The 13,832-nt window shown below is 34.5% G+C and overlaps 1 protein-coding gene across 1 annotated transcript in view; it reads left to right on the top strand.

The window, feature by feature from the left end:
* Positions 1-12,728, top strand: part of tnikb (TRAF2 and NCK interacting kinase b) — a 75,951-nt gene extending 63,223 nt beyond the window's left edge. Inside the window, 9 exon segments of the mRNA XM_048175145.1 lie at positions 409-499; positions 726-908; positions 1,020-1,163; positions 1,289-1,423; positions 2,512-2,612; positions 2,884-3,033; positions 4,504-4,663; positions 6,335-6,474; positions 8,315-12,728. Of these exon segments, the coding sequence (XP_048031102.1) occupies positions 409-499; positions 726-908; positions 1,020-1,163; positions 1,289-1,423; positions 2,512-2,612; positions 2,884-3,033; positions 4,504-4,663; positions 6,335-6,474; positions 8,315-8,398 (1,188 nt within the window). The 3' untranslated portion in view covers positions 8,399-12,728.
* The last annotated feature ends 1,104 nt before the right edge of the window (positions 12,729-13,832 follow it).

Here is a 13,832-nt window from a genome sequence, read left to right as displayed (position 1 = left end):
AACAGTTAACTTTTATTCTGGATTCTTTGATAAATAGACAGCATTTTCTAATCTTTACTGTCCCTTTTGATCAAATTAATGTGTTCTTGCTGAATAAAAGTATTAATTTCTTTCATAAAAATAAAATTCTTACACATCCTAAACTTTTGGACAATCTTGAAATAAATCTGTAAGAAAACAAACACACATACAATACTGATTAGTTAAAAAACTTTTGCAGTGCTTGCTTTTCCTGCTAACATTTTACGGTAAATGGACTTTTCTAACTGCAGACAAAACTGTGCACTTGTTGCGTTTAGTTCATATTGGAAACTCTTGCATTTGTGGCCTACAGTCAGTCATTAGATGAGACTGTTTACATGGTTTGTGGATGCTTGTTTCTCACATCCTGATTCTCCATGTTGGCAGTTTGGATCTAAAGCCTCCTTCACTCCTTTTGTGGACCCACGAGTGTATCAGACTTCCCCCACAGAGGACGACGAGGACAACCCTGCTTCAGGTGACTTATCCACCTCTTATGCACCTTTTTCACTGAAATAGTTACAGAGCTGGTGTCCTTTTCATTAGTGGAAATGCTCAGAATGGAGCGCCAGCTCTGGCAGTGGCCCTTTGTTGTTAAAAAAGGTGTGCTAATGTTTCACATACATGATATGATGAGCACTCACCAAGATCCTACTGCAAAGAAAAACAGTCCGTGATTATGGTGTTTTTATTCGGCCACGCAGCTCATTTTGCAGACGAGCTCCTGAGGCAGGAGCAGGAACAGGAACAAGCTCGACTGAATGAGGCTCGGAAAATTTCAATTGTTAATGTCAATCCCACCAATATCCGGCCACACAGCGACACACCGGAAATCCGCAAGTACAAGAAGCGCTTCAACTCTGAGATCCTGTGTGCTGCACTATGGGGTGAGTTCAGACTTTATACTCAACATCTGTTCCTAATTGAGAGGAGCATAAATGCCTTCATATCACTTCAGATCCGTATTATGAACTTCAGATTGTTTTTGATCGTTATAGGAGTGAACCTGCTAGTAGGAACAGAAAATGGGCTCATGTTACTAGATCGCAGTGGTCAAGGCAAAGTCTACAATCTGATCAACCGCAGGCGCTTTCAACAGATGGACGTTCTGGAGGGTCTCAATGTCCTGGTCACCATATCAGGTGAGTTCATCATCAACTCTCCAGTTGACTGGACAAAGATCTGTTTTGTCTATTCAGTTAGTTTTGTTACATCTCTGGATTATATGTATGTAATTAGAGGTTTATAATTCCTCTTTTTTTCACAGGCAAAAAGAATAAACTGAGGGTCTATTATCTGTCATGGCTCAGAAACAGGATACTTCACAATGACCCTGAGGTAGAAAAAAAACAAGGATGGATTACTGTTGGTGATCTAGAGGGTTGTGTCCATTATAAAGTCGGTATGTCCCTTTGGTCTTTTTGGCCAAATAATTGTTTTTATACCTAAATTTACTTTATCCAACCATCCATCCATCTATTTATATATCTGCCTGTATGTCTATCTGTCTGTCTGTTGTTCTGTCAGTATGTCTATCCGTCTATCCATCTGTCTGTCGTTCTGTCTGTCATTCTGTCTGTCGTTCTGTCTGTCTGTCGTTCTGTCTGTCTGTCGTTCTGTCTGTCTGTCTGTCTGTCTGTCTGTTGTTCTGTCTGTCTCTGTCCGTCTGTCTGTCGTCTGTCTGTCGTTCTGTCTGTCGTTCTGTCTGTCGTTCTGTCTGTCGTTCTGTCTGTCGTTCTGTCTGTCTGTCTGTCGTTCTGTCTGTCTGTCTGTCTGTCTGTCTGTCTGTCGTGTCTGTCGTTCTGTCTGTCTGTCGTGTCTGTCTGTCGTTCTGTCTGTCGTTCTGTCCGACTGTCTGTCGTTCTGTCCGACTGTCTGTCGTTCTGTCCGTCGTTCTGTCTGTCGTTCTGTCTGTCGTTCTGTCTGTCGTTCTGTCCGTCGTTCTGTCCGTCGTTCTGTCCGTCGTTCTGTCCGACTGTCTGTCCGTCCGTCTCTCCGACTGTCTGTCTGTCCAACTGTCTGTCGTTTTGTCCGTCTGTCTGTCTGTCCGTATGTCTGTCCGTATGTCTGTCCGTATGTCTGTCCGTCTGTCGTTCTGTCCAACTGTCGTTCTGTCTGTCCGTCTATCTGTCGTTCTGTCCATCTACATATCTGTCGTTCTGTCCGTCTGTCGTTCTGTCCATCTGTCTGTCTGTCCGTCTTCTCTGTCCGTCTTGTCTGTCTGTCCGTCTGTCGTTCTGTCCGTCTGTCTGTCCGTCCATCTATCTGTCCGTCCATCTATCTGTCGTTCTGTCCATCTATATATCTGTCGTTCTGTCTGTCGTTTTATATCTATCTATCTATCTATCTGACTGTCTGTCTGTCTATCTGTCTATCTGACTATGTATCTGTCTATCTGACTGTCTATCCATCTTTCTGTGTGTCTGGTATATTCCCATTTCTTTTTTTTAAATCTTAGTAATATTTTCACATGTATTTGTTGTTCAACAGTCAAATATGAGAGGATTAAGTTCTTGGTGATTGCATTGAAGAATGCAGTGGAGATTTATGCCTGGGCTCCCAAACCATACCACAAATTCATGGCTTTCAAGGTGAGACAAATGTCCAGTCCAGAGAGACCCCCTTTACCCCCTTTTTAAAAAAGAGCATCTAAACTGCATTTCTTTATAAGAAAATAGGCCTTTGCAATGCAGAGCACGAAATGTGCAAATTAAGTAGCTATTTTAGTTCTGTAGTGCCTAGTGAGTGTGAGAGCGTTCAGAGTACACCTGCACAGAGCATATTTCGTTGTAAATGTCATTGTTTAGAGTCCCTCAGTAGCTTGTTTGTCATGTTTTCAGTGTCTCTTCTGTCTCTCCAAAGTCTTTCACAGATCTTCAGCACAAGCCTCTGCTTGTGGACCTGACAGTGGAGGAGGGTCAGAGGTTAAAGGTTATCTATGGCTCCAGCGTTGGTTTTCACGTGATAGATGTCGACTCTGGGAATCCATACGATATCTACATTCCATCCCACGTAAGTGACGACAGGCCGAGCGAAGGCAGCTCTCCCCTCCTTACCCTGATTCCAAGTGGCTTTAAATAGGACGACTCCTCCCCAGGGACACTGGCATGCACTGTAGTGTTGATGTCTGTATCACATATGTGTCTTTTAATTACAGACAGGGTCCAAATTTAACACTCAAACCAAATGCAAGTTAAAAAAAACGGCTTTGGTGAGAAAAGTAAAATTCTTTCCAGTTGGCTGGTAACTTTTTAGTGACTGCAAAAAATAAATGATTTTGTTTAATATGTAATGGCCCAGTTTCACAGACAGGGCTTAGATTAAACTAGGATTAGGCTTTAGTTGAATTAGGGCTTTAAAGTAGCTTTTATAAATGTGCCTTAGAAAAAAACATTACTGGTGTGCATCTTGAGACATAATACTGACATATTTTAAGATATGTCAGTGCAAGTTGCTTTCAGTTAAAACAGCTCAAACATGCATTTTAGTCTGGGACTAGGCTTAAGCCAACAGAGGGTATACATATTAATTGTCTGACATAAGTTGGACTGTTACTAGTTAAATCAAAACTTCTTTTTTTTTTTAATATTAAGACATTATTAAAGACATCTGGCGCAACTCATGTCTTTAAACAAATTGTCCCTCAATGAGAAATGCATCATAAGTTATTATTATCAGCATCATTTATTATCAGCATATATCTTACTAACTTTTTATTAACTTAATAAACTACATAGGTGTTGTTTTGTGCATTTAAAAACATATAAGATAAAAATATATGCCTAAAATATAGGAAATATATATGATGCTACCACAATGACCAATAATTTGTCACATATATAAAAACCGCTAAATCATAGTATAAGTAATACATAAAAGTATTCATTAATTAATATATTAATATAAATATATATCATTAATAAAAATAATGAAAGATACAATTTCAAGTTCTTAAATTGGCCTGAAATCACCTGGTTTGGCAGAAAGTGAATTTTGGACCCTGATTACACAGTTTAGAGCAGCACGTATGAATGTTCTGTGTGTAGATGAATGGTTATGAAGTTGACTAAAACAGATTTCATGATATTGTAAGTATTGTTCTAATATTATCAAGTGTGATAGAAAAGCATCTCCACTGTAAGAGGAAAACATGTCCCCGATCTACGACCTTTGACAAACCAAACGTACACGAACCAAAGCAGCCAAACCGTTCCAATGCCCCATGGTAGCCTATTAGCAGGGCGCTTTTGGGCTCAGGCGTCGGTGTGATGGAGAGAAAGGGCAGGAGTCTCGATTGTTGCAGCAGTTTCTCGAAGGGAGAAGCTCTGGCCACCCATAGCACGAGACAGTGGAGCAGAAAACATGACTGACAGGGCCGGCCCGGGGGAGGGGGGAGAGCGTCACCTAGTGGGGGGAATGTTTTGCACTACGGCTCGTTTTTGTCACCCCAAGGCTCATCTGCGCCCACCCCTCCCTTCCCAGATTCAGGGCAGTGTTACCCCTCACGCCATTGTGGTGCTTCCCAAGACCGACGGCATGGAGATGCTTCTGTGTTATGAAGATGAGGGAGTCTATGTGAACACATACGGCAGAATCACTAAAGACGTGGTGCTCCAGTGGGGAGAGATGCCCACCTCTGTTGGTAGGTTTTGGTTGTTTATTTCACACAAAACGCTCCTGTTCTCCTTCTAGAGCCCTGATGCCGGTCTGTGCGAGTGCACCTGACCGTCCCCGTCACCCCTCAGAATGAAGCCTCTCTGAATCAGTCCTCACACACAAACACGCATGTCTCTGTCCACTCATTGCTCTTCTGTCTTTCCTGTCCCTCACTTAACTAGACCGCTTTTCTGCCCATATAATTTGACCTATGCCGCCCCACCCCACCTTGGCCCACTTAAACTAAACCCTGACACAGAGTGCAATGTTTGTCTGTATGTCTGGCACATCTTGTGTACTGTTTTGTTCACACTGTTAACCTAATATATATATATTTGTTATTAATAACCACTTAATCTGAGTTCCTTTCTGAGCAAAAGCCCAAAAATTTTTCTGATTTGACCTTGGATCTTATTTTTAGACTATATTCGTACTTGGGTGAATGTCAGAAAACATGTCTGGGTCATATTTCACCCTAAAATCATAATAAAGAAACAAGACATTCGTATTATATATGTATTACATCCATATTATGTTTTGATGTTTTGCTACTTCATTTGCATATGCAAATTGTTTGTCATGAAGAAAAAAAAAATATATATATTTTTAAAATCTCTATCTAAAATATGCTTGATTTTCTTCATGTAAAGTGTTTTGCTTGGAAAAAAAAAAAACTATTACAGCAAATTTTTTGGTTAACAATGTCCATATGCAAAAAGATTCACATTTCACAATTCAAAAATTGCTGCTTTTTTTTTTTCATGTAAAAATATATATATAAAAAACATTCTCTTGATTTTGGAGTGAAATGTGATCCATTTTCATGAGATTTACCCAAAACTAAAAAAAAAAATATATTCAACCTATTTAAATAGATTTTTTCAGGACAGAGAGACCGTCATCAGTTTCGATGTAACTCTTGTTGTCTGTATAGATATTGGTGTCTTCCAGCTCTTGCTTTAACTACTATCATGCATCAGATATTGTGCCTCTAAAATTAATTTCCAGCTTTAATGTTTGTTTGTATATGTGTTTTCATCTCTCATCCATGAAGAATGTTAATGTTATGATTTAGTTGGATGTCTTTTGTCATTTGTCGTCTGATACTGAGGGTTCAGATGTAGACCAGCAGCCGCCCACCCCCTCAGTTCTGAACAAATTAATGTTTCATCCAAATTATGTTCAACTCTTCAGTGATTCTGCATTCATAATAACAAAGTAAAATTCATAACTCATGCATTTTCTACACAAGATATCAGCAGCAAAGGAAATCAAAACAACCAGATCATCATTATCTCTATGAAGGGCACAGGAAGTCCTCGGAGAGAGTTGATGTTAGTTCATGAGTATCCAAAGAGCTCTGGATTTGGATGCTAGTTCCTTGTTCCTAATAACCATAATTACTGGTACTTCAATCATGCTTTAATTTGTGATGCTCAGAAACTGCTGCAATAATGACCTCCTGATGATGTGGGGTGGCTTTGGCAGGCTTGTTTTCATTGGATCTGGGCTAGTTTCAAGTTGCTGTTGGACGTCAGAAGTCGTTGAGGAACGGGGTGCTCTGATGATGTACTGCATTTGGTGTCAGCGCTCTCCTGTCACATGTTTCTTTTGTCTTTTGTGTATGTTCGCTACCTTCCCCCCTCCCCTTCTGCAGCCTACATCCACTCCAACCAGATCATGGGCTGGGGAGAGAAAGCCATTGAGATCCGCTCCGTGGAAACGGGACACCTCGACGGAGTTTTCATGCACAAGCGAGCACAGCGACTGAAGTTCCTTTCGGAGAGAAATGATAAAGTATGTCAAGTCAAGTCACCTTTAGCGCTTCATATAATACAGATTGTTTTACAAGCAGCTTACAGTGATAAACAGGAAAATAATGATCGAGTGATACAAAGTTCAAATCAGTAGTGTCATTGTTCAGCTAAGGTCAGTTCAGTGTTGATTCAGTTACGTTCGATAACTGTAAAGATCATGTCTTATAATATGTTATTAACATAATTTACTTTTAATTTACTTTTTTTCTTGGGTACATTAAAAAGTATTTAAAAATTACACCCTTAAATTAGCCTTTATGTGGGCCAATTACATGCTGCTTATTTTGTTTTATTTATAATTTATTCAAAAATATAATAAAATGTATTTGTTTTAAGACTCTTTTTATATATATATATATATATATATATATATATATATATATATATATATATATATATATATATATATATATATATATATATATATATAATATGTATATGTGTGTGTATATATATATATAATAAATGTATTATTTATATATATATATATATATATATATATATATAATAAATGTATTATATATATATATATATATATATATATATATATATATATATATATATATATATATATATAATAAATGTATTATTTATTATATATTAAATATTTTATATTTATTATTTATTTTTATATATATATAAAAATAAATAATGAATAAATATAAATATAAAATATTTAATAAATATAATAAATACATATAACTTTATTTTTATATATTATATATATATATATATATATAATATAAAATATTTAATAAATATAATAATAATAAATATAACTTTATTATATTATATATATAACTTTATTTATATATATATAATTTATTATTTATTATATATATTAAATATTTTATATTTATTATTATTTATTTATATATATATATATATATATATATATATAAAATAAATAATATGTAAATATAAAATATTTGATAAATATAATAAATAATATATATATATATATATATATAAAAGGTTATGCCAAAATACAAGCTGACTTTAAAAAAATAAAATTATATATATATCTATTTATGTAGTATATCTATATCTATTTTTATTTTTATTTATACATTTTGATAGTATTTAACAAAATCCTTATATTTTTTACCTTTATCTTTAATACTACAAATAAAATATAATAAAAATATAATTCAAATTTAAGGAACACATTATTAAATTTTTACTTGATTTTTATTCATGGCGTATAAACCTTTAGCTGTCATTATATTTTTAAAAAATGGTAAATAGTATAAAATTTCTTCAAAACTAAACCTACATAAATACACTGAGTTTTTAAAATGATATTTTCAAAAGATTTTTCTTTTTTTTATTATGGATGTGTCATGTGTCAGTTGATAAGTGTTGTTTTAGTATCATAGTTTTTATTAATATTTTAAATTAGGTTTTTTTTATATTTTTCATTTAGTAATCTTGTGTTTTTGTCTTTTTTTTATTTATTTATTTTTTATTTTTTTATAGTTATACTGTCCATAGATTTTATTAATTTTATCTCTGTTTTAATTTATTTTATTACATTAAGTTAAACATAATAAAATAGAACATGTTGCCTTGGCAACTAGCCAAAATAAAAGTTTTTATATATTTTATTTATTTCAGTTTATGTTTATTCAGTGCATGATTTTTTTTTTTTTTTTGTATGATTTTTAGCTTCAGTTAAATATATTAACTCTTAACTGATAACGAACAAAAACTGAATGTAGAAAATCACAAAAGGCAGTAGATTGTAACAGTTTGCTCCTTTGTGTGAATAAGAGCCAATATAATGACGTCCGTTCCTCCGTCTGGACTCTTTCCTGCAGGTGTTCTTTGCCTCGGTCAGATCAGGAGGCAGCAGCCAAGTTTTCTTCATGACCTTGAACAGAAACTCCATGATGAATTGGTAATTCATTCCCGCCCTCCCCTGCATTGTATCTGTGGACCTTTTCTACTTTATTGAAAAGTGTGACTAAAGGAAAGACAGGAAAAATCCAGGTGCTCTGGATAATCTGGCAGATGGCAAAAAGACCAAACCTTGCTGGGTCCTTCTCAGAAGAGTCAAAGACAAACCCAAAATCCACACGCCCCCACAAACAGCAAGGGGTGCCGGAGGAGAACCACCAGTCTGCGTTGTTTTTATGGCTCTTTCCTTAACATATGTGGGGTTCTGATGTTTTTGTCCTTACAAATATGTATCTAGATTCTTCTGGAGGTAAAGACTGGAAATATGGGAAATAAGACCCACAGAGTAGAGTGAATATTTGTACTGTTAAGACACTTTTTGACACAATAATTTATCACGGTTGCGCTGAACGTCGGTGAACCTCCCTTGCGGGATGAATCCATTGAGCCTGATTTGTGTGATCGACCCTTTTTCTTTTTTATGTTTCAGCTTGGAATGCACACAGATGTTTGTGTCATGTGAAAATCACTCTAATGTGTGAATTGAAACTGATATTTAAGTCTTGTATCATACTTTATGAATTACCACATTATGTTGGAGCAGACACACTTCGGGCTGGCCACAGAATGCCTTAAAAATGAATTTGCAAAGCTGCTCGTTTTTATTTTTTAAGTCCATAATGATGTTTATGCATTTTTCTGTAAGGAAAGGGAACATGCTCATTTTTTGGATGGAAATTGATGCCTGCTGATATGGACATATAATAGGAAATATAAATGATCCTGAATATTCATACTGTGCATTCCTTGTTTTATGCCAAAGCTCTATAGTATTCACATCACATGATTTGCACTGTTTTCCTTGTGCTCAGGGAGATTGTGCTGTAAAACAGAACTTTTTTCAGTTTATTTCTATTGTCTCTGCAACGTATTCATGCATATTGTGGGTTAAAGGGATAGTTGATCATAAAATTCAAATTCTCTTACTCTCCATGTCATTCCAAAACGGTATGACCGACTCTTCAGTCACACACATTCAGAAAGGAGACATTTAACAGAATGTCCAAGCTGCTCTCTTCCATATAATTAAGATGACCAAGAAAAAAAAAAAAAAACACAATAATAACTTGTGCACTATATTTCTAGTTTCTGAAGCCATATAATGTTTTCTGTGAGGAACAGGCTCAAATGTAAGTCATCATTTACTAATGAATCATGAAAATCGACATCCCTGGTCACCATTCACTTACATTGTATGGAAAAATAACAGCCTGGACACTGAGACAGTCAAAAGTTTTGAAAGACAATAGACAAAATGTTCATTTTTGGGTGAACTATTCCTTTTTTACTAGCCCTATGAAAAGAAATTTCCACATGGATTGAATATGATCAGTTAGTCTTCAGCTAAATGGTAAATACTACAGAGCTTTGTATTGAAACATAAAAAAGTACATTAAGATTCTGTTAGAGTATGAAAGTTGCTGTGTGTGTGTATATGTGAATGAGTGATGAAATGTAATGCTTTCCACCAACAATACAAAAAACGGTAGATATATTTCCATTAACAAACCAGCAATTGTTTTCATATCAGGAGTAACACACCTCCACATGTCATTAGGATAAGAATGTGCTGCGGTTTTGTATTTTTAAGTTTGTTTTATCATGACTTTCAGCAAAGTGCAATAAAGGCCAAGGGAATCGAGCCTGGTGAGTCAATTGCTCACCTCTCCTCAAGATGGATATATAATTTCCAGCTGTTTCTAGAGGGACTTTCACTACCGCCCTCTGTAAATATCCACTTTCTCTCTGGAAAAGAGTCCTGCCCTCCGAAACGAATGCATAAGAACTGTGACAGAAATGTGCGATGCTGTATGTGGTTCTGATCCATCTCCTCTTCTGTGTGAATCACATGAATCGGTGAACGAAGGGTAGTGTTTTATAGAGCTTCCTTTTAGGCTACCTCGTTTCTGTTCACCCGTTGGACCGGTTCAGTTTTCTATGTCGGTAATGACTACTGATGCCGTAAATGAAAACTTTGTAAGTGACGCAATATCGTAGTTTGAAGAGGCAAGTATTTATTCTCCCGGGGGAATTGTGTCTTTTTGAAATGCAACCAGTAGATCAGTCAATTTTCAAGTTTATTCAATTATAATAGGATTTTTCAATTGGCGATTAAGTATGTTGTAAATTGACTAATGTTAAAGAAGGCTATGTTGTCATTACATGTATTACATTCAGAGGTGTTTAAGTGTAGAGCGCCAGACAGAAATTTTCAGAAATGGAAGCTTTTTTTTTTTTTTTTACAAAATAATAATTAATAATTCATGGTGCAATGTCTTGTGCAACAGCCAAATCAAGCCTACACTTCATATTAGGGTGATTCTTCAATTAGGGGAATTTTTCAGTGCCCTAGGGTGGCATTAAGGGGAAATTTCTGTCATTTTATCTATTTTATCCTAATAATATATTCCGTTTATTTGGATTATTTGTAGTTTTATTATTCTTTTTCTCCAATACCAGTCATTAGATTTTTGATTCACAATTTTTTTTTTTTTTTTTTTTTAAGAACCGTCACGTTATTTCTACTTGAACGTTAAAATCATAAATGTTGTATGAAACAATTTGAAGAACATTTTGTCGTGATTTCGTGTACTCAAAAATGCCTCTAATTGCAGAATCGCCCATTAATAGACTTGAAGTCCTTCCAAACGACATGGCATTTTACTCAAATAGATGGAATCATCGAGTCCTTTATGTACTTTTCTATATTTTCATTACTGTTCTGTAAGGGCAATAGAGTGTGAAATTCACTTGACACAACTAGGATCTTTTGAGACTTCATGTTTTTTATCCATCAAACTGTGAACTGAGTGGATGTGTGTGCAGGTTTGAAGTACTTATGGGGTCTTCCCATCCATATTATCAACACAGATGTAAACTGTGAGGTCGTTTGACTTCTTCATCCTCTCTCACGCACCACCTTCAGTGTGGTTGCTTTGTGTGGAAAGTCTTTTGATGTGTGCTTGACCTCATTTTCTTTCTTAATATGGACATTAATACTGTAAGTACATCCTTTATATTCGGGCTGAGCGAGTTGTTGTTTTATTTCTGTATTTCTCTTAATTTTTTGCGTGTATTAAACTCTGAGATTTATAGCACAACCGAGCATTCTGGATATTGGCTGTTATTTTATTATGGTTGCTCCAGTGTATGGATGTGTGATTGAATGAGTGTGTGTGTGTTTGATTTAAACATGCCGTTTTTATGTTTTTAAGCTTGTAAAACCACCAATTAGATGCGTAATACAAGCATACTGACACTAAAATGAGAAATTGTGAGATTTCAAGATTACAAGCATTCTGAAGCTGAAACTGGGCATATGTTTTGTTCACAAAATATGCAGGCTGTAATATTTTATAAATAGATTTTTAAGGCTATTAAACTAGAGATTTGTTCCAAATGTAACTTTAAATGTAGCCTGGACTTTTAAGAGATGGTGATCTCATTGAATCTGTGCCTAGTCCATGTAGTGGGTGTTATATTTTATTGCTTACAATTTATGGTGTAAATCAAACTAAATCACCAAAATCTCCTTTGTGTCATTCAACCCACAAAAGAGCTAAACTGAATATTTTATGGTCATGAAACTTTTAACAATCCAGTTTTGCTTGATATTCTGATCCCTTTTATTTATTATTTTGTACAGTGCTTAAATCTTGTATTTAGAAAGCAGCAGTAGTATTGCTGTTTTTTATTTTAAGGGATTGTTTTCTTTAGCTGTATTCTGAATTAGTTTGTCTAAGAACTATGAAATAGTGTCAGAGATGCTTTAATATGAGTGCTTTATTTTACAACAATTTTTAGGTTTTTTTTATAAGTTGTTTGTTTTTTATTTTAATGCAGTATTGTTCAGTGCCCTTTCCGTATGAAATAAATTCACCCCTGTTAACTGCAAATATGTTTGAATATTATAGGGTTGTTTGTGGCTCTATTCTAGTCTTGTTAATCAATACTCAGTGTGTTTATGTTTAAAGAGGAAACCCTGAAGACTGCATATCAAAGCAGGTTGATGGATCGGTCTAGAAAAGCTGTTAGCAATAATGAGCATTACTGATTTTGTCAGTCTTCATGTTAGACTCTTTTCTACTTTGACTGAAACTCCAGTTTTTGGTCTTGTTCAGATGGAGTCAAGCGTTTCTGAATGAGGAGAATGTGAAATGGATAAATGGAAATATTTCAGATTTTGGAAACTCACCCAATGTGTTCACTTGTCACCCAAAACAGACATTTTCTTTGCCTTTTTTTTTTTTTAATAAATTGACACATCAAACCAGACTATGTGTGCTGTTTGACTTATTTAATATTAAACAATTATATATATTTTATATTAATAATATGCATAAACTGTTTTGTCATATCCATGGTAAGAAATCCATTAAAAAAATAAAATATTCCATTAAAAAAATTCCATTTATATATATATATATATATATATATATATATATATATATATATATATATATAAACTAGATAAAAATATTCCTTAAATTACATTAAGAAAACTCACAATTTTGCTTTCATGATGACTTGAAGATGTTTATTTAAAGGACAGAATTCACAAAATTTATTCAGATCTGACAATTTTGGACTAGGTGTTTGAAAGCATTTGTCTAACGTGAGTTTTGACTCATTTATAGAGCATATATCATTTATATATTATAATAATTATTAAAATATCTGTCAATAAACAACTTAATACAATTCCAGCAAAAATAAGTTTTTAAATTAAGTAAATCAAGTTATATATAACTTATATATATATATAAATACTTGGGTAAAGTTGGTTTTATATTCGGACATTCTGACTTCTGATAAATTCAAACTTTCCAATAAATGTGCAATAAATTAATGTTTGCGAATTTTAAGCAGCAACATGATATTGACAACCAACGATTGTCAACTTACAACATTTTTCACAGTCGATCAAAATAGGCAAGTATTGTTTTAATGGCATATTTACTTGTGAATGTCCACTGAATGTCCAATGTAGTGCGATTAACAAGGCTATTGAATATGGATGTCCGAATGTGCGAATATAAAACCAACTTTACCCAAGTTATATATATATAGCCTATATATACATGTGTGTGTGTGTGACCCTGGACTTCCTACCATAAATATATCAAAAATATATTTTTTGTGAGTGCATATGCATTGCTAAGGACTTCATTTGGACAACTTAAAAGGCAATTTTCTCAATATTTTGATTTTTTTGCACCCTCAGATTCCATATTTTCAAATAGTTGTATCTCAGCCAAATATTGTCATATCCTAACAAACCATCAATGGAAAGCTTATTTGTTCAACTTTCAGATGATGTACATCACGACATGGTTTTGTGGTCCAGGGTCACATATATTATATATAAATAAGGGTGAA

Source organism: Megalobrama amblycephala, linkage group LG22, assembly GCF_018812025.1.
Source record: "Megalobrama amblycephala isolate DHTTF-2021 linkage group LG22, ASM1881202v1, whole genome shotgun sequence".
In the NCBI taxonomy this organism is placed as follows: domain Eukaryota; kingdom Metazoa; phylum Chordata; class Actinopteri; order Cypriniformes; family Xenocyprididae; genus Megalobrama; species Megalobrama amblycephala.
The sequence above is the reverse complement of the archived record's forward strand: the minus strand, read 5'-3'. Positions and strand labels throughout refer to the sequence as shown.